The 19599-nt window shown below is 37.1% G+C and overlaps 1 protein-coding gene across 1 annotated transcript; it reads right to left on the bottom strand.

Moving 5' to 3' along the window:
• Nucleotides 1-1154: 1154 nt before the first annotated feature.
• On the bottom strand, nt 1155-15511 carry LOC128221477 (leucine-rich repeats and immunoglobulin-like domains protein 1). Its single transcript, XM_052930084.1, has 9 exons — nt 15463-15511; nt 14735-14835; nt 9229-9331; nt 6829-6894; nt 5070-5170; nt 3996-4146; nt 3090-3205; nt 2075-2248; nt 1155-1223 (listed from the first exon to the last, which is right to left on the bottom strand). The coding sequence occupies exons 1-8, from the start codon at nt 15509-15511 to the stop codon at nt 2078-2080; spliced, it is 858 nt and encodes a 285-aa protein (XP_052786044.1). The 3' UTR covers nt 1155-1223; nt 2075-2077.
• Nucleotides 15512-19599: the final 4088 nt, after the last annotated feature.

Consider the following 19599-nt stretch of genomic DNA (forward strand, 5'->3'; position numbering starts at 1 on the left):
AAGTGTGACATTCGAATACCAAACGTTTGATCGAATATTCGTTTGCATCCCTAGTTTTTCAAATGTACAATTCAATTGGATTGAAATAATAGACATTTATATTTAAATTTCACAATATATAAGGAAATTGGTTGAGATCAGGTTGATTTTGAAGCCCGCCAGACCGAATTACTACAAGCAAACGCATTAACTCGCAGCAAATAATTCTTTCTTACACATTCTGTAAATAGAACGACCTGAATGTAACCGAAACATTTTATGAATTGACGTTACAATAACTCGGGAAAAGATCAACAACTTGAAATCAGTTTTAGACGTTAATTAGAACAATTATGGCAACAAAACATTTAACATATTATAAATAAAGACTTTTTAAATAGTTGATTCAACACAAACAATAACAAGAACAATTGAACGATGAACACTTGTCATGTATATTGTTAAGCGATGAATTGCGTCCCTAACATATCCGAAGATACGACAAATATATAACTCAACTTGGTTTTAATGACTTACAGAAGGCGACATCATAGGTTAGTTTTGTCCCATATTCCAGACTGTAGAACAAAGAATTCAAAACAGAACGATGGCATGGTTAACGCTTCTCTTAAGCATCGGCAGAAAGATGAAGTCAAATACATCACACTCGCATTCGACTTGAATGCAGAATTCCAACTTGACTTGAATGCACGTTAACACCAGTATTTCGATTTTGGGCAACCGAAAATCCAACTCACTACGTGACCCTGTGTCAGGGATATAAACGAACCCGTCGTATTTACTCTCCTGACCTGCCCTGTGTAATAACAATCAACAATCTACTCTTCGGCAACAAACGTCTTTCTTTGGTAAAAACGCGCACTTGTGTTCCTAAAGTGTGACTCATTGTGCTTACTCGGTAGATTTTATTACGATCTTTCGTTACAGATACGAGGCTTTTAGAGCAAACCCAAACTTTTTTTTCGAAAAACAGACGAGAAAACTGTAGGCCAGCGGAACATTAAGATTTAAAATTGTATCGTTACAGACAAACATTTGTATCATTCCTGTTAGGTGGTGCAAACTAAGTTGTGTTACATACATAAGTATTTGTATTATTCCGGTATGGAGGTTCGAAATATATTAACTATATATCTTAGAAACAAACATCTGTATCATTGCTGTAATTTATTCTTATCTGAGAACATTGAAACCAAAACGAGACCGTGAACCAGGAGGCTAATCTAAAAAGAAGAAAAGCAAAAAGATTATCGTGGTTATATGTCAAAACCAGTCAATGATAGACTATAAAGTACAACGTTCTGCACACCAGGCTAATAATTTTGAGTATTTTTAGGTGGAATAAACAAAGTCCAACGGGCAATTAAATAGGTACATATATCCGCAATAAAATAGACATAGGAGACAGAGAAACATCGCACTCTCCTGGCGATACGAGTTTGAATTCCGATCTGGGCGCATGTGCTTTGTGGTCACTAAGCCGAACAAGTTGGTCTTTTCCAGGTTCTCCGGTTCCAGCCACAACACAAGACCACACCATGTGCCAATAAAAGTAACTTAGCAGAAGTTAAAATAAGTTCTGTAAATTAACTGTTAACTAATAAAAATTAATTATAAATTTTGGAACAAAATAACAAGGTAAAATGTTTTGACGATTAGTGCTAGTGGACAATTTATTCCGAAACAGTTTCGGTGAGACGGCCTAGTGGAAGATCACATTGTATTCCGACAATTACGAGAACCTAATGCGACACTGAGCCATATAAACCTTGGGTCAGCTTGAGTCAACAAAGGCATATTTCAATTAACGACTACTGCTTCTACTACTCCTTCTACTACAACTACTACTTCTACTTCTACTTCTTCTACCACTACAACTACTTTTACTCAGAACTCGGGTCATTGGAATAGTTCGGGCCATTAGCTTTCAATGCATTAGGCGCCGATCATTTGTACATCGTCAGCAAATGAAAATATATCCTTTTAATGCAAAGTTTTAGTTTAGTATTTGTGTTCATTGCGTAGTCACTTAGTGCGCCTACAATTGTCTGTCATAAACAACTATAAATCTAACCCTTTAATTCACAGTTGTAGTTTTGTGACTCGGACCCATAGCGTTAAGCACGTTGTTCGCTGAACACGTGTACGTTCCCGCATGCAGTGCTGGGTCGTAATTTAACACAACACCGCTTCTACCGTCTGGAGTAGTAGCCATGAAGCTAGGATTGGTGACAACAGGTCCAGGTGCCTGAAACAAAATCCGGTTTCTTTGGTTAATAGGACAACAATAATAGTCGATAATCGAATCAAATTGGATAATAAAAATCGATCGTGGAAACCGTTATAATCGATAATGAATTTTTATGCATCAATTAAACATGTTTATAATGTTAATGTCAACACCATCTATGCTCTATACATTTCATAATTTGTCCAAAACATTTATTAGTATTAGTTTTTGCCCCCAAAACATGATGTTTACACGTGCAATTAGTAAAATAATAAAGGCCATACACGAAAATCGATTACTGATGATTACATTTTACAAGCCAATAAGGAAGAAAGATTATTGAGAAAATTGTGTATTACGTTTTGTTTTGTCCATTTTCCCTTCAAATGATACAATAATATATGTAAACATCATGAATGTAACATTTACTTTTATCAAATATACTAGTAACTCCGTACTTGTATATAAAATCTCGTTATTGATATATGTTACAGCAACTAGCTTAGGTAAAAGTGTTTATTTATTTCTGTTCATTTCACTGTTAAGATATGATTCTACTAATAGACGGTAAGCGCTATGTTCGTTTTATAGGCTGTTACACAGTCGAAACTAGTTATGTCGAGCTTAGTTATCTCGATCTTCCGCTTATGTCGAATTTTACTGTTTTCATATGATTTTATTTTAATTATACGAAATGTCAGATCTCCAACAGTTACTAATGTTTACGATTTAGACATTTTGTTTTAATTTCAGCATTTGCAAAAAAAATGTGAAATTCATTTGAGCCTCTTTCTTCAATGATATCCCCTGACAACGATGGAATTCAGTCAGCTTTGTGTTTAGAAATAAGAGGATGTACCTGATGGAAGGTCCATGTAATGGTTGGTGGCGGGTAACCCACGTATTCGCATCGAAAGTAGAGAAAATGGGCGTTGCTATCCAAGGAGTGAGTGATGTGAATGACCCTGGCCGCCTCTATAAGAAAACACTTTGTGGAATGAGTTTTGTTTTACACATATTATGAAATAGGTTATAACAGCTGTAATCACACTCGTTGGCACGAAATTACGCAGGAGTGTCGTGAGAAAACCTATTTCAACATATTTACTACATATATGTTTGAATTAGATCAATACGAAACATGATTCAAGCATGTTTATAATTACAATGCAATTCAATTTAGAGCATTTTCAAACTTATTTTATTTAGTTATCACTCTTCGTTAATTCAGTTAAACAAGTTCATGATTATGTATTAATTATTTTAGGTTGGAACGCAGTCATTTGTCGCAGTATGATTTGTTTTCAATGTATGATTTTGCCCACTGAAACAGCCATTAAGCCATGCCCATTCGTGGATTTCTAAAAACATATTTTCCCATATGTGGATTTCTAAAACAAAATCTGCCTTATGTCGGAAATGAAAAAACGACATATTTTTTAATTCAAATGGCTTGTAGAAAGAGACAAGCCCGCATGTTGGATTGTATATATCACGCACGCACGCACGCACGCACGCACGCACGCACGCACGCACACACACACACACACACCGTTTGAAGGAGTCTATAGATATATATGTCTAATTGTGTGATTCTAAAGTTGTTTGTGTCCCTTTCTGTAATATAAACATAATTATATCGTTTTTGAAGATTTAGCTAAATTACAAAATCAAACCCTGCTGAAATATAAAGTAAAACTAATAATAATGCCATTTTAGGACCCTTCCAATTTAAAAGTCATTCAATTTAAGAAGATTTACTTACCAACTTTAATCAATAGTGTAGCATTGGCCTTTTCAAACGATTGCCCGGAAAACACAACACATTCATACAGCCCTTGGTTCGTGCTTTTAAGTTCAGCAATGTTTAACGTGTCACCATTCACCGTCACCCCATCTGGATAAACATCTGATCGCTTGAAACGTAACAGACGATAAGAGTAGGTAATATAAACGTAACCGTGTGCAGTTCAGCAATATTACCATACCGTTAGCAAGTGCTTAACATTGATATAAGCCTTATCTAGATAAGCAAACATTTAGGGTTAGCAATATTACCATACCGTTAGCAAGTGCTTAACATTGATATAAGCCTTATCTAGATAAGCAGACATTTAGGGTTAGAATATTTTTACGTTTTTTCTTTCTTTATGATTTTTGGGATAATGGTGAGATTTGTGCACGTAAACTGATTTAAACTCACAGTAAATTTATATTTTACTGACCGTTCCAAGGCGGTACCTAACAATCCTTGATAAACATACCAAGTTTTTTTATATATATAGTATGTATGCACTGTGCTGTTAGTGGAGTTTTGTGTTGTTCTTCCATGTTTCTTGTTTGTGATTTTATGTTTTGTGTTCTTTGTCTGGCGTTTACCAAGCGCCATTAAACCAGGTTTATGTTTAAACTTTTTGCAACTGACCTTGTTTCTGTAGTTTTTCAAATACGCATGAAAACACAATTGACATCAACTTTAGCCAAAACTAGCTAATTTAAGCAAGATATTGATTTTTAATTTTTTAAAATTGATTTATTTTACTAACTTATATGGAGAAAGGCAATAGCACATACATTTTATCTGAACTTAGTTATGTTAATCCCAGTCTAATTTTCGGCAAGTATTGTTGTCTCATGTTTAAATACCTATTTTCATTCGAAACATTTTATCAATATTTGTGCTGTCTGACCCTAAAAATAGTAAAAGTTTCTCTATAAATGATTTCAACCCATACAGGTAATAAAGAAAACTTCACAACACTTGAAATTAAATTTAAAAATCCAAGAGTGAATTTAAGAAAAACACAACTTTTACAACTAGAACAAGATTATAACTTACACCACTGTGGTTCCAGACTACTCTTGTTATCGGTTTGTTTGCAACACATCGCAGTGAAAGTGGTTTCAGATATTCGCCGGTTCTGTTGCCGTCAATAGTCACTGTAAATAAAAACAAAACAATTTACCATTGCAAAAACTGTTTCCTATTGGTGTCCCGATATACCCTTGATTTGAGCTACCATTCATAATGTATCTTCCTTCGGAGTATTTTTATTTATAACCATTTATAACCATTAATTCTTTTATCAATTGTTGAATTTGTTACCGGAGTTCCGACATAGTCTTAATTTTTGCTACGAAACCTATTTTTGAAAGAAAGTTTCTCTTATCGATATTTTTTCTCGCTTTGGGTGAATATTCAGTTGTTTGACGGTTGTTTCTTGGATAAAACATTCAATGCCACTGCCCTGTGGTATGTGCACTCGATCCCAACAAAGGCGAGATAGACACAATTCCAGGACGGGAGAATTTGGGTTTTGTTTGTGGTCACCAAGCCGGACAAGTTGGTTTCCACAGGTAATCCCATTTCCCCCAAAATACAAGATAGCACTCTCACACGGTATCTCACCATCGAGAACCATAATTTATTGTTAAAAATACTTGCATTCGTTGGGAAATAAATTTTAATAAATAAGTTTAAACTGCTAACCATATTAAGCTGCATTGAGCCAATTCGGCATAAATTATATGTGGTAACATAGTGTGCGTAAGTTTATCTATGCTCACACTGGGGCAAGGCCCTCTCTGCGAGTGCTCCGAAAAGATTGTTACTCATTTTAATGTTGTGGAGCATAGTGCACTGGCAGAATATAAAATATAATCCTGGTTAGAGCTACCCTAGTTTTTAAACGTGAACCAGTGTACAGCATTGTCAAACAGGACCCCCATTGAAACGTCCCTCTCGGAAGAAGATAAGAATTGTTTTAATGGTGCAACAAGGAATATAATTATTAACCTGTTACTTCTGGATTGAGGAGTCAAGTGTGTTACCTAAGTAACCTAAGAGACGGAACGTGAATAAAAACCCGATTTAAAAGCGTGACTCCGCCAAAGTCAAAAGTTGTAACCAATCAAACATCTCCGCAAAAAAACATACGCATTCCGATTGGAAGAGACATAGCATGGATTAACTAATGAACGAAAGGAAACAACACGTTAAACGTCGAAGGGTATGCACTGTGACACATAAAAAGCTCATTGTGATAAAACAAACACATCATTTTGAGCATTATAAATATACATATAAATGTTGTTTAAGTTGCATGTATTACGATCTTTAAAGCTGCACTCTCACAGATTGAAGGTTTTGACAACTTTTTTATTTTTTGTTTTGGAACGAGACAATTTTTGCGCCGATTCATGAAAACAATTATATTAGACTGCTGACAAAATATTAGATCGCAGATTTTTATATTTAAGGGTAAAAATTGATGTTTTGTGCATTTTTCTTAAACCGTTACTAGCGGTTTAAGCCATTCATTTTCGAACGGAAATATGAAAATCTACGATTTGATTTTTTGTCAGCAATCTTACATCGATGGGATGCAGATATTTACGCAAACAATTGCTCTTTCCACGACATTTTTTTTTTTAAAGTTGTAAACATGGTAAATATGTGAGAGTGCAGCTGTAAGTGGTTAATAATTATTTTACCGTTCCAAGGTAGCCACTGTTTATTTAGGTAATTCCTTAAATCATTACATATGAAATTGTATTTACTTCAGTTTGGTATATTTCGTGTACTTGGATTTTGTTACCTGTAAGTGGGGCACCTCCACTTGTTGTAGTTTGTGCAGTTGTAGTTGTTTCTCTCGTCGACTGTGCTGGTTTATTGAATAAAATTTAAGAAAAGACATAAGAAAATGAATGTAATAATAAAAATATAATACCATATTATCAATGTGTGTCAAAATACTTTTGCACTAAGGAAATTTCTTACTTGTGAATTACTTATAAATAGAGGAATAACGAAATGGGATGATATGAAATATGAAACTTAACTACAACTTCATTGTATATGTCTAGCTTTATTTATATCGAGCAATCCGATTAGCTACATCGTTCTTAGATCCAATGTAGACCATGAGTGAAAACTCGCCTGGTCCCGTTGTGTATGATGTGCTGACTTTTCTATTCATTTATCTGACAAAAAGAAAAAGGAAATATTGTCCGTTTTTCTCTGCCTTTCTGATCCAATATACACGGGAACTACACTATAACAAACACTATTTTTGTATTTTATACAGTGAACCAGCTGGGAACATATTTTTGCATTTGATACAGTGATCTAGCTCGTAATATATAATCAAACTGAGCTTAGCTAGAATTTAATGCTGCATACTAACCAGAAAGAAGCTGCTAAATGGAATATTTTACATCCTTGGGTGTATTTGTATGTTTTATCTTGGGAATCAAGTCCAGAAGTTCTACAATGAATTTATGCAGACACATTGGAATCTTATTTTATGTGCACAATTATATTGGTGAAATTAACACGTAGAATGAATATGCTCGCCTCAAATCTGAGTTGAACAAATGCCTAAACTCCTTCACCATTCATAAAAGCTGTAGCGACTTCGGACAAACTTGTACATGTTAAAAAGAATTTAAGACTTTCGGGGATTCAATTTTTCATTATTCTCACGATTTAAGGGAAAGTGACCTTACCCACGTTAATGAAACAATACTTAATCTTGTCTGCGCACTGTGGCCACAATCTGACAATGTTTTTACCCTTACTACTACTGTGTCCGACGTCGATAGATGAGTTTCTTGGTAGTGTCGTAAAATAAAAGTATACAAAACGCCGTGCGAGCGGTGAGGTGAACAAATGCATATAAACCCAAAAGTATCGAAGGAAGCTATAATCAATGGTTGACTATATTGAAGTGGAATATTCAATATATATATATCCGTTATTACTAGATGTGGTAAAGTCCATCTGAATTGCACTTTTGACAAATGCAACTCTACAGTAAGGTTATGACATTTTGACCCCTCTAAATGTCAAATAATTTTATATGGAATGGATAAGAATATGGTTAAATCAGTTGCAATGTAATATGTCAATACTTATACTACTATTATCTTTAGTAAGTTTAACTTTAATAGCATGTCTCTTTCGTGTTTTCAGTAACATCAAACAGGAAATCTCAAAGTAAAACGAAATGTCAAAAGGTACTATACATGACATGTGCTGTTTAAGTTTTAACTGACACAATATTTATGCACAAAGCTACAGAAACATGCTCAGTAGCAAAAAGTTTAAACATAAACCCGGTTTAGTGGCACTTGGCAAACGCCAAAGACATAGAACACAAAATCACAAACAAGAAACATAGAACAGCACAAAACTCTACAAACAGCACAGTGCATAAATACTATATATATATATATATATATATAATTGGTATGTTTATCAAGAATTGTTAGGTACCGCCTTGGAACGGTCAGTAAAATGTAAATTTACTGGGGGTTTAAACCAGTTTATGTGCACAAACCTCACTCTTATCACAACAATCCTTAATAAAGATAAAACGCAAAAGGTTAATCTTATCAAAGTATGCATTAACTTGAGGAAACTTATCAATAAAACAAATAATAATACAAAAACGAAAAGGTAAAGTTCGTCTATGATAAGAGATCCCAACTCTATCGGCAAACGGAGGGAAACCATTCAGAGCACCTTATGCAAATACTTTTCAAAGATACGATGCAGTCATTGTAAGAAACCAAAAACATCACACACAGTCTGCCTTATAAAATAAAACTGTGTGATCATAGAGTTTCATAATAAAAAGCATCATTGTACTAAAACTGGGAACAAAAAATGAAAAACATTATTAAAAATAAAAGTGACTTGTATATGCTATTCTCTGCTAAGTGCTGTTCCAAAATAAAGCAGAATCATTTTTTTGCATGTTGTTTATATTGAAATAAAAATATAGAGTATGAGTTTAGCAGAGAACACTGTAAGTATGCATATAACTACTGGGTGAGATATAACCGTTTCACTGTAATATTTGGTATGAAACCACTGAGAGTATATCACTGCGCCCATTACTAACGGGGTAACTACTTATATTTGATTCGTTTGTGACGCTGCGGGTTTAAAAGGTTTAAAACATATGAACTGTTCTTGAATAAAAAAAACTTACTTCCATTTTCGTTGCACACAGCCAAGTTGCAGTAACTTTTGTCACAGCATTTTACACAGCCAATACTAATGTGTGCAGTGGGAGCAGAAAACGCCCTGCAAACCTTTTCACGTAAGGAAATATTGTCAATAATATGGCATTAACAAATGAATGTGAAATTGGGAGGTAGTAGGTAGGTGGTAGTTGGGAGGTAGTAGGTAGGTGGTAGTAGGTAGGTGGTAGTTGGGAGGTAGTAGGTAAGTGGTAGTTGGAAGGTAGTAGGTAGGTGGTAGTAGGTAGGTGGTAGTTGGAAGGTAGTAGGTAGGTGGTAGTAGGTAGGTGGTAGTTGGGAGGTAGTAGGTAGGTGGTAGTTGGAAGATAGTAGGTAGGTGGTAGTTGGGCGGTAGTAGGTAGTTGGTAGTTGGGAGGTAGTAGGTAGGTGGTAGTTGGGAGGTAGTAGGTAAGTGGTAGTTGGGAGGTTGTAAGTAAGTAGTAGTTGGGAGGTAGTAGGTAGGTGGTAGTTGGGAGGTAGTAGGTAGGTGGTAGTTGGGAGGTAGTAGGTAGGTGGTAGTTGGGAGGTAGTAGGTAAGTGGTAGTTGGAAGGTAGTAGGTAGGTGGTAGTTGGGAGATAGTAGGTAGGTGGTAGTTGGGAGGTAGTAGATAGGTGGTAGTTGGGAGGTAGTAGGTAGGTGGTAGCTGGGAGGTAGTAGGTAGGTGGTAGTTGGGAGGTAGTAGGTAGGTGGTAGTTGGGAGGTAGTAGGTAGGTGGTAGTTGGGAGGTAGTAGGTAAGTGGTAGTTGGTAGGTAGTAGGTAGGTGGTAGTTGGGAGGTAGTAGGTAGTTGGTAGTTGGGAGGTAGTAGGTAGGTGGTAGTTGGGAGGTAGTAGGTAAGTGGTAGTTGGGAGGTTGTAAGTAAGTAGTAGTTGGGAGGTAGTAGGTAGGTGGTAGTTGGGAGGTAGTAGGTAGGTGGTAGTTGGGAGGTAGTAGGTAGGTGGTAGTTTGGAGGTAGTAGGTAAGTGGTAGTTGGAAGGTAGTAGGTAGGTGGTAGTTGGGAGATAGTAGGTAGGTGGTAGTTGGGAGGTAGTAGATAGGTGGTAGTTGGGAGGTAGTAGGTAGGTGGTAGCTGGGAGGTAGTAGGTAGGTGGTAGTTGGGAGGTAGTAGGTAGGTGGTATTTAGGATGTAGTAGGTAGGTGGTAGTTGGGAGGTAGTAGGTAGGTGGTAGTTGGGAGGTAGTAGGTAGGTGGTATTTGGGAGGTAGTAGGTAGGTGGTAGTTGGGAGGTTGTAGGTAGGTGGTAGTTGGGAGGTAGTAGATAGGTGGTATTTGGGAGGTAGTAGGTATGTGGTAGTTGGGAGGTAGTAGGTAAGTGGTAGTTGGGAGGTAGTAGGTAGGTGGTAGTTGGGAGGTAGTAGGTAGGTGGTAGTTGGGAGGTAGTAGGTAGGTGGTAGTTGGGAGGTAGTAGGTAGGTGGTAGTTGGAAGGTAGTAGGTAGGTGGTAGCTGGGAGGTAGTAGGTAGGTGATAGTTGGGAGGTAGTAGGTAGGTGATAGTTGGGAGGTAGTAGGTAAGTGGTAGTTGGGAGGATGCAGGTAGGTGGTAGTTGTGAGGTTGTAGGTAGGTGGTAGTAGATAGGTGGTAGGTTGGTGGTAGTCGGGAGGGGGTAGGAAGGTGGTAGTTGGGAGGTAGTAGGTAGGTGGTAGTTGGGAGGTTGTAGGTAGGTGGTAGTAGGTAGGTGGTAGGTAGGTGGTTGTTGGGAGGAAGTAGGAAGGTGGTAGCTGGGAGGTAGTAGGTAGGTGGTATTTGGGATGTAGTAGGCAGGTGGTAGTTGGGAGGTAGTATGTGGGTGGTAGATGGGAGGTAGTAGGTAAGTGTTAGATGGAAGGTTGCAGGTAGGTGGTAGTTTTGAGGTAGTAGGTAGGTGGTAGCTGGGAGGTAGTAGGTACGTGGTAGTTGGGAGGTAGTAGGTAGGTGGTAGTTGTGAGGTAGTAGGTAGGTGGTAGTTGGGAGGAAGAAGGTAGGTGGTAGTTGGAAGGTAGTAGGTAGGTGGTAGTTGGAAGGTAGAAGGTAGGTGGTAGTTGGGAGGTAGTAGGTAGGTGGTAGTTGGGAGGTTGTAGGTAGGTGGTAGTTGGGAGGTTGTAGGTAGGTGGTAGTTGGGAGGTAGTAGGTAGGTGGTAGTTGGGAGTTAGAAGGTAGGTGGTAGTTGGAAGGTAGAAGGTAGGTGGTAGTTGGAAGGTAGTAGGTAGGTGGTAGTTGGGAGGTAATACGTAGGTGGTAGTTGGGAGTTAGAAGGTAGGTGGTAGTTGGAAGGTAGAAGGTAGGTGGTAGTTAGAAGGTAGAAGGTAGGTGGTAGTTGGAAGGTAGTAGGTAAGTGGTATTTGGGAGGTAGTAAGTAGGTGATAGTTGGAAGGTGGTAGGTAGGTGATAGTTGGAAGGTAGAAGGAAGGTGGTAGTTGGGAGGTTGTAGGTAGGTGGTAGTTGAGAGGTAGTAGGTAGGTGGTAGTTGGAAGGTAGTAGGTAGGTGGTAGTTGGGAGGTTGTAGGTAAGTGGTAGTTGGGAGGTAGTAGGTAAGTGGTAGTTGGGAGGTAGTAGGTAGGTGGTTGTTGGGGGTAGTAGGTAGGTGGTAGTTGGAAGGTTGTAGATAGGTGGTAGTTGGGAGGTAGTAGGTAGGTGGTATTTGGAAGGTAGTAGGCAGTGGTATTTGGGAGGAAGTAGGTAGGTGGTAGTTGGAAGGTAGTAGGTAGGTGGTAGCTGGGAGGTAGTAGGTAGGTGGTAGTTGGGAGGTAGTAGGTAGGTGGTAGTTGGGAGGTAGTAGGTAGGTGGTAGTTGGGAGGTAGTAGGTAGGTGGTAGTTGGGAGGTAGTAGGTATGTGGTAGTTGGGAGGTAGTAGGTAAGTGGTAGTTGGGAGGTAGTAGGTAGGTGGTAGTTGGGAGGTAGTAGGTAGGTGGTAGTTGGGAGGTTGTAGGTAAGTGGTAGTTGGGAGGTAGAAGGTAGGTGGTAGTTGGAAGGTAGTAGGTAGGTGGTAGTTGGGAGGTAGTAGGTAGGTGGTAGTTGGAAGGTAGTAGATAGGTGGTAGTTGGGAGGTAGTAGGTAGGTGGTAGTTGGGAGGTAGTAGGTAAGTGGTAGTTGGGAGGTAGTAGGTAGGTGGTAGTTGGGAGGGGGTAGGTAGGTGGTAGTTGGGAGGAAGTAGGTAGGTGGTAGTTGGGAGGTAGTAGGTAGGTGGTAGTTGGGAGGTAGTAGGTAGGTGGTAGTTGGGAGGAAGAAGGTAGGTGGTAGTTGGAAGGTAGTAGGTAGGTGGTAGTTGGAAGGTAGAAGGTAGGTGGTAGTTGGGAGGTAGTAGGTAGGTGGTAGTTGGGAGGTTGTAGGTAGGTGGTAGTTGGGAGGTTGTAGGTAGGTGGTAGTTGGGAGGTAGTAGGTAGGTGGTAGTTGGGAGTTAGAAGGTAGGTGGTAGTTGGAAGGTAGAAGGTAGGTGGTAGTTGGAAGGTAGTAGGTAGGTGGTAGTTGGGAGGTAATACGTAGGTGGTAGTTGGGAGGTAGTAGGTAGGTGGTAGTTGGGAGGTAGTAGGTAGGTGGTAGTTAGAAGGTAGAAGGTAGGTGGTAGTTGGAAGGTAGTAGGTAAGTGGTATTTGGGAGGTAGTAAGTAGGTGATAGTTGGAAGGTGGTAGGTAGGTGATAGTTGGACGGTAGAAGGAAGGTGGTAGTTGGGAGGTTGTAGGTAGGTGGTAGTTGAGAGGTAGTAGGTAGGTGGTAGTTGGAAGGTAGTAGGTAGGTGGTAGTTGGGAGGTTGTAGGTAGGTGGTAGTTGGGAGGTAGTAGGTAAGTGGTAGTTGGAGGTAGTTAGTGGTGGTAGTTGGGGGTAGTAGGTAGGTGGTAGTTGGAAGGTTGTAGGTAGGTGGTAGTTGGGAGGTAGTAGGTAGGTGGTATTTGGAAGGTAGTAGGCAGTGGTATTTGGGAGGAAGTAGGTAGGTGGTAGTTGGAAGGTAGTAGGTAGGTGGTTGTTGGGAGGTAGTAGGTAGGTGGTAGCTGGGAGTGATAGGTAGGTGGTAGCTGGGAGGTAAGTAGGTAGGTGGTATTTGGAGGTAGTAGGCAGGTGGTAATTGGGAGGTAGTAGGTAGGTGGTAGTTGGGAGGTAGAAGGTAGGTGGTAGTTGGGAGGTAGTAGGTAGGTGGTAGTTGCGAGGTAGTAGGTAAGTGATTGTTGGGAGGGTAGTAGGTAAGTGGTAGTTGGGAGGTAGTAGGTAGTGTTAGTTGGGAGGAAGTAGGTAAGTGTTAGTTGTCTAATTGTGTGATTCTAAAGTTGTTTGTGTCCCTTTCTGTAATATAAACATAATTATATCGTTTTTGAAGATTTAGCTAAATTACAAAATCAAACCCTGCTGAAATATAAAGTAAAACTAATAATAATGCCATTTTAGGACCCTTCCAATTTAAAAGTCATTCAATTTAAGAAGATTTACTTACCAACTTTAATCAATAGTGTAGCATTGGCCTTTCCAAACGATTGCCCGGAAAACACAACACATTCATACAGCCCTTGGTTCGTGCTTTTAAGTTCAGCAATGTTTAACGTGTCACCATTCACCGTCACCCCATCTGGATAAACATCTGATCGCTTGAAACGTAACAGACGATAAGAGCAGTTAATATAACAGTAACCGTGTGCAGTTCAGCAATATTACCATACCGTTAGCAAGTGCTTAACATTACTATAAGCCTTATATAGATAAGCAGACATTTAGGGTTAGCAATATTACCATACCGTTAGCAAGTGCTTAACATTGATATAAGCCTTATCTAGATAAGCAGACATTTAGGGTTAGGATATTTTTACGTTTTTTCTTTCTTTATGATTTTTGGGATAAGGGTGAGATTTGTGCACGTAAACTGATTTAAACTCCCAGTAAATTTATATTTTACTGACCGTTCCAAGGCGGTACCTAACAATCCTTGATAAACATACCAAGTTTTTTTATATATATAGTATGTATGCACTGTGCTGTTAGGGGAGTTTTGTGTTGTTCTTCCATGTTTCTTGTTTGTGATTTTATGTTTTGTGTTCTTTGTCTGGCGTTTACCAAGCGCCATTAAACCAGGTTTATGTTTAAACTTTTTTGCTACTGACCTTGTTTCTGTAGTTTTTCAAATACGCATGAAAACACAATTGACATCAAGTTTAGCCAAAACTAGCTAATTTAAGCAAGATATTGATTTTTAATTTTTTAAAATTGATTTATTTTACTAACTTATATGGAGAAAGGCAATAGCACACACATTTTATCTGAACTTAGTTATGTTAATCCCAGTCTAATTTTCGGCAAGTATTGTTGTCTCATTTTTAAATACCTATTTTCATTCGAAACATTTTATTAATATTTGTGCTGTCTGACCCTAAAAATAGTAAAAGTTTCTCTATAAATGATTTCAACCCATACAGGTAATAAAGAAAACTTCACAACACTTGAAATTAAATTTAAAAATCCAAGAGTGAATTTAAGAAAAACACAACTTTTACAACTAGAACAAGATTATAACTTACACCACTGTGGTTCCAGACTACTCTTGTTATCGGTTTGTTTGCAACACATCGCAGTGAAAGTGGTTTCAGATATTCGCCGGTTCTGTTGCCGTCAATAGTCACTGTAAATAAAAACAAAACAATTTACCATTGCAAAAACTGTTTCCTATTGGTGTCCCGATATACCCTTGATTTTAGCTACCACTCATAATGTATCTTCCTTCGGAGTATTTTTATTTATAACCATTTATAACCATTAATTCTTTTATCAATTGTTGAATTTGTTACCGGAGTTCCGACATAGTCTTAATTTTTGCTACGAAACCTATTTTTGAAAGAAAGTTTCTCTTATCGATATTTTTTCTCGCTTTGGGTGAATATTCAGTTGTTTGACGGTTGTTTCTTGGATAAAACATTCAATGCCACTGCCCTGTGGTATGTGCACTCGATCCCAACAAAGGCGAGATAGACACAATTCCAGGACGGGAGAATTTGGGTTTTGTTTGTGGTCACCAAGCCGGACAAGTTGGTTTCCACAGGTAATCCCATTTCCCCCAAAATAAAAAATAGCACTCTCACACGGTATCGCACCATCGAGAACCATAATTTAATGTTAAAAATACTTGCATTCGTTGGGAAATAAATTTTAATAAATAAGTTTAAACTGCTAACCATGTTAAGCTGCATTGAGCCAATTCGGCATAAATTATATGTGGTAACATAGTGTGCGTAAGTTTATCTATGCTCACACTGGGGCAAGGCCCTCTCTGCGAGTGCTCCGAAAAGATTGTTACTCATTTTAATGTTGTGGAGCATAGTGCACTGGCAGAATATAATCCTGGTTAGAGCTACCCTAGTTTTTAAACGTGAACCAGTGTACAGCATTGTCAAACAGGACCCCCATTGAAACGTCCCTCAGGGAAGAAGATAAGAATTGTTTTAATGGTGCAACAAGGAATATAATTATTAACCTGTTTCTTCTGGATTGAGGAGTCAAGTGTGTTACCTAAGTAACCTAAGAGACGGAACGTGAATAAATACCCGATTAAAGAGCCAAAGTCAAAAGTTGTAACCAATCACCTATCTCCGCAAATAACATACGCCTTCCGATTGGAAGAGACATAGCATGGATTAACTAATGAACGAAAGGAAACAACACGTTAAACGTCAAAGGGTATGCACTGTGACACATAAAAAGCTCATTGTGATAAAACAAACACATTATTTTTAGCATTTTAAATACACATATAAATGTTGTTTTAATTGAATCACGCTCTTTCAGTGGCTAATGATTCTTGTCCCGTTCCAAGGTAGCCACTGTCTATTAAGGTAATTCCTTAAATCATTACATATGAAAATGTATTGACTCCAGTTTGGTATATTTCGTGTACTTGGATTGGGTTACCTGTAAGTGGGGCACCTCCACTTGTTGTAGTTTGTGCAGTTGTAGTTGTTTCTCTCGTCGACTGTGCTAGTTTATTGAATAAAATTTAAGAAAAGACATAAGAAAATGAATGTAATAATAAATTATGATATCATATTATCAATGTGTATCAAAATACTTTTGCACTGAGAACATTTCTTACTTGTAAATTACTTATAAATAAAGGAATAACAAAATGGGATGATATGAAATATTAAAATATAAGTCAATATTATGATCATACATGAATGACTTCTTCATAATAGGTCAAGCTATATTTATATCGAGCAATTCGATTAGCTACATCGTTCTTAGATTCAATTCAGACCAGCAATGAAAACTCGCCTGGTCCCGTTGTGTATGATGTGCTGACTTTTCTATTCATTTATCTGACAAAAAGAAACAGGAAATATTGTCCATTTTTCTCTGCCTTTCTGACCCAATATACACGGTAACTACACTATTACAAACAGTTTTGTATAATATACAGTGAACTAGCTGGGAACACATTTTTTTCATTTGATACAGTGAAATCGCTCGTAACATATAATCTAACTGAGCTTAACTAGAATTAAGTGCTGCATACTAACCACAAAGAAACTGCTAAACGCACTATTGTACATTCAAGGGGGGGGGGTATTTGTATGTTTTTATCTTGAGAATCAAATCCAGTGCTGCAATGAATTTATGCAGAAAAACTGGATTCGATTCCCTAATAAATCTTGTTATATGTGCACAATTATATTAGTGAAATAAACACGTAGAATTAATATGTTCGCCTCAAATCTGAGTTGAACATATGCCAAATCTCCTTCATCATTCATAAAAGCTGCGGCGAATTCTGACAAACTTGTACATGTTAAAGAGAATTTAAGACTTTCGGGGATGCATTTTTTCATTTTTCTCACGACTTAAAAGAAAGTGACCTTACCCACGTTAATGAAACAATAATTAATCTTGTCTGCGCACTGTGGCCACAATCTGACAATGATTTTACCTTTACTTCTACTGTGTCAGACGCCGATAGATGAGTTTCTTGGTAATGTCGTAAAATAAAAACATACAAAACGCCGCGCCAACGGTGAGGTGAACAAATGCATATAAACCCAAACAATATCGAAGGAAGCTATAATTAATCGTTGACTATGTTGAAGTGGAACATTCATTTTATATATCCGTTATTACTAGATGTGGTAGTGTCTATCTGAATTGCACTTTTGATAAAATGAAATGTACAGTAATAAATTTGTTCCCCTCTAAATGTCACATAATTATATATAGAATGGGTAGGAATATAGTTAAATCAGTTGCAATGTAACATGTCAATACTTATACTACTATTATCTTTAGTAAGTTTAACTTTAATGTTATGTCTCTTTCTTGTTTTCAGTAACATCAAACAAGAAACCTCAAACTAAAACGAGCTGTCAAAAGGTCGTATACATGACATGTAGTGTTTAAAGGCCTAGTTTAAGCCTTCTATAAGTAACCCCTCACAAAAAAAAACTGTGTATAGTACACAACCTCTGTGTATTCATCTTATTTTACTTGCCTTGATCCCTCTTCTCAGATCTCAGATCTGCTATCCTGCTGTGCATTTTTCAAAGTTTTATTATAGAAATTGACCCTAAAGGGTCCTGAGCAAATAAACGAATACACAGGAAATTGGCCCCTTCAGTGACACCAGTGCAATTAGCAGAAGATGCACAGCAGGGGATTATCATGCCAAACATTCCTTAAACTTGACCTTTAAGTTTTATCTGACTCTAAAATGCTAAGTGCTGTTCCAAAATAAAGTAGAACTTTTCTTTGTATGTTGTTAATATTGCAGCAAAAATATAGAGTATAAGTTTAGCAGAAAAGAATGTAAGTATGTACATGTATTATTAATATAGAGTATAAGTTTAGCAAAGAACACTGTAAGTATGTACATGTATTACTAATATAGAGTATAAGTTTAGCAGGGAACACTGTAAGTATGTACATGTATTACTAATATAGAGTATAAGTTTAGCGGAGAACACTGTAAGTATGTACATGTATTACTAATATAGAGTATAGGTTTAGCGGAGAACACTGTAAGTATGTACATGTATTACTAATATAGAGTATAGGTTTAGCAGAGAACACTGTAAGTATGTACATGTATTACTAATATAGACTATAGGTTTAGCAGGGAACACTGTAAGTATGTACATGTATTACTAATATATAGTATAAGTTTAGCGGAGAACACTGTAAGTATGTACATGTATTGCTAATATAGAGTATAGGTTTAGCGGAGAACACTGTAAGTATGTACATGTATTACTAATAGAGAGTATAAGTTTAGCAGGGAACACTGTAAGTATGTACATGTATTGCTAATATAGAGTATAAGTTTAGCAGAGAACACTGTAAGTATGTACATGTATTACTAATATAGAGTATAGGTTTAGCGCACAACACTGTAAGTATGTACATGTATTACTCATATAGAGTATAAGTTTAGCAGAGAAGAATGTAAGTATGTACATGAACTACTAATATAGAGTATAAGTTTAGCAGAGAACATTGTAAGTATGTACACGTATTACTAATATAGAGTATAAGTTTAGCAGAGAACACTGTAAGTATGTACATGTATTACTAATATAGAGTATAAGTTTAGCAGAGAACACTGTAAGTATGTACACGTATTACTAATATAGAGTATAAGTTTAGCGGGGAACACTGTAAGTTTGTACATGTATTACTAATATAGAGTATAAGTTTAGCGGAGAACACTGTAAGTATGTACATGTATTACTGATATAGAGTATAGGTTTAGCAGAGAACACTGTAAGTATGTACATGTATTGCTTATATAGAGTATAGGTTTAGCAGAGAACCCTGTAAGTATGTACATGTATTACTAATATAGAGTATGGGTTTAGCGGAGAACACTGTAAGTATGTACATGTATTACTAATATAGAGTATAGGTTTAGCAGAGAAGAATGTAAGTATGTATATGTATTACTAATATAGAGTATAGGTTTAGCGGAGAACACTGTAAGTATGTACATGTATTACTAATATAGAGTATAGGTTTAGCAGAGAAGAATGTAAGTATGTACATGTATTACTAATATAGAGTATAGGTTTAGCGGAGAACACTGTAAGTATGTACATGTATTACTGATATAGAGTATAAGTTTAGCAGAGAAGAATGTAAGTATGTACATGTATTACTAATATAGAGTATAAGTTTAGCAGGGAACACTGTAAGTATATACATGTATTACTAATATAGAGTATAAGTTTAGCGGAGAACACTGTAAGTATGTACATGTATTACTAATATAGAGTATAAGTTTAGCGGAGAACACTGTAAGTATGTACATGTATTACTGATATAGAGTATAAGTTTAGCGGAGAACACTGTAAGTATGTACATGTGTTACTAATATAGAGTATAAGTTTAGCAGAGAACACTGTAAGTA

The sequence above is a fragment of the Mya arenaria genome, chromosome 16 (genome assembly GCF_026914265.1).
Source record: "Mya arenaria isolate MELC-2E11 chromosome 16, ASM2691426v1".
NCBI lineage: Eukaryota > Metazoa > Mollusca > Bivalvia > Myida > Myidae > Mya > Mya arenaria.

Coding starts and splice junctions, on each gene's coding strand:
- LOC128221477 (XM_052930084.1), bottom strand. CDS start 15,511: ATGAGTAACAATCTTTTCGGAGCACTCGCAGAGAGGGCCTTGCCCCAG. Junction 6,895..9,228: donor TGTGTGCAACGAAAATGGAA/GTAAGTTTTTTT, acceptor TCAATAAACCAG/CACAGTCGACGAGAGAAACA. Junction 2,249..3,089: donor TTACATGGACCTTCCATCAG/GTACATCCTCTT, acceptor ATTTTGTTTCAG/GCACCTGGACCTGTTGTCAC.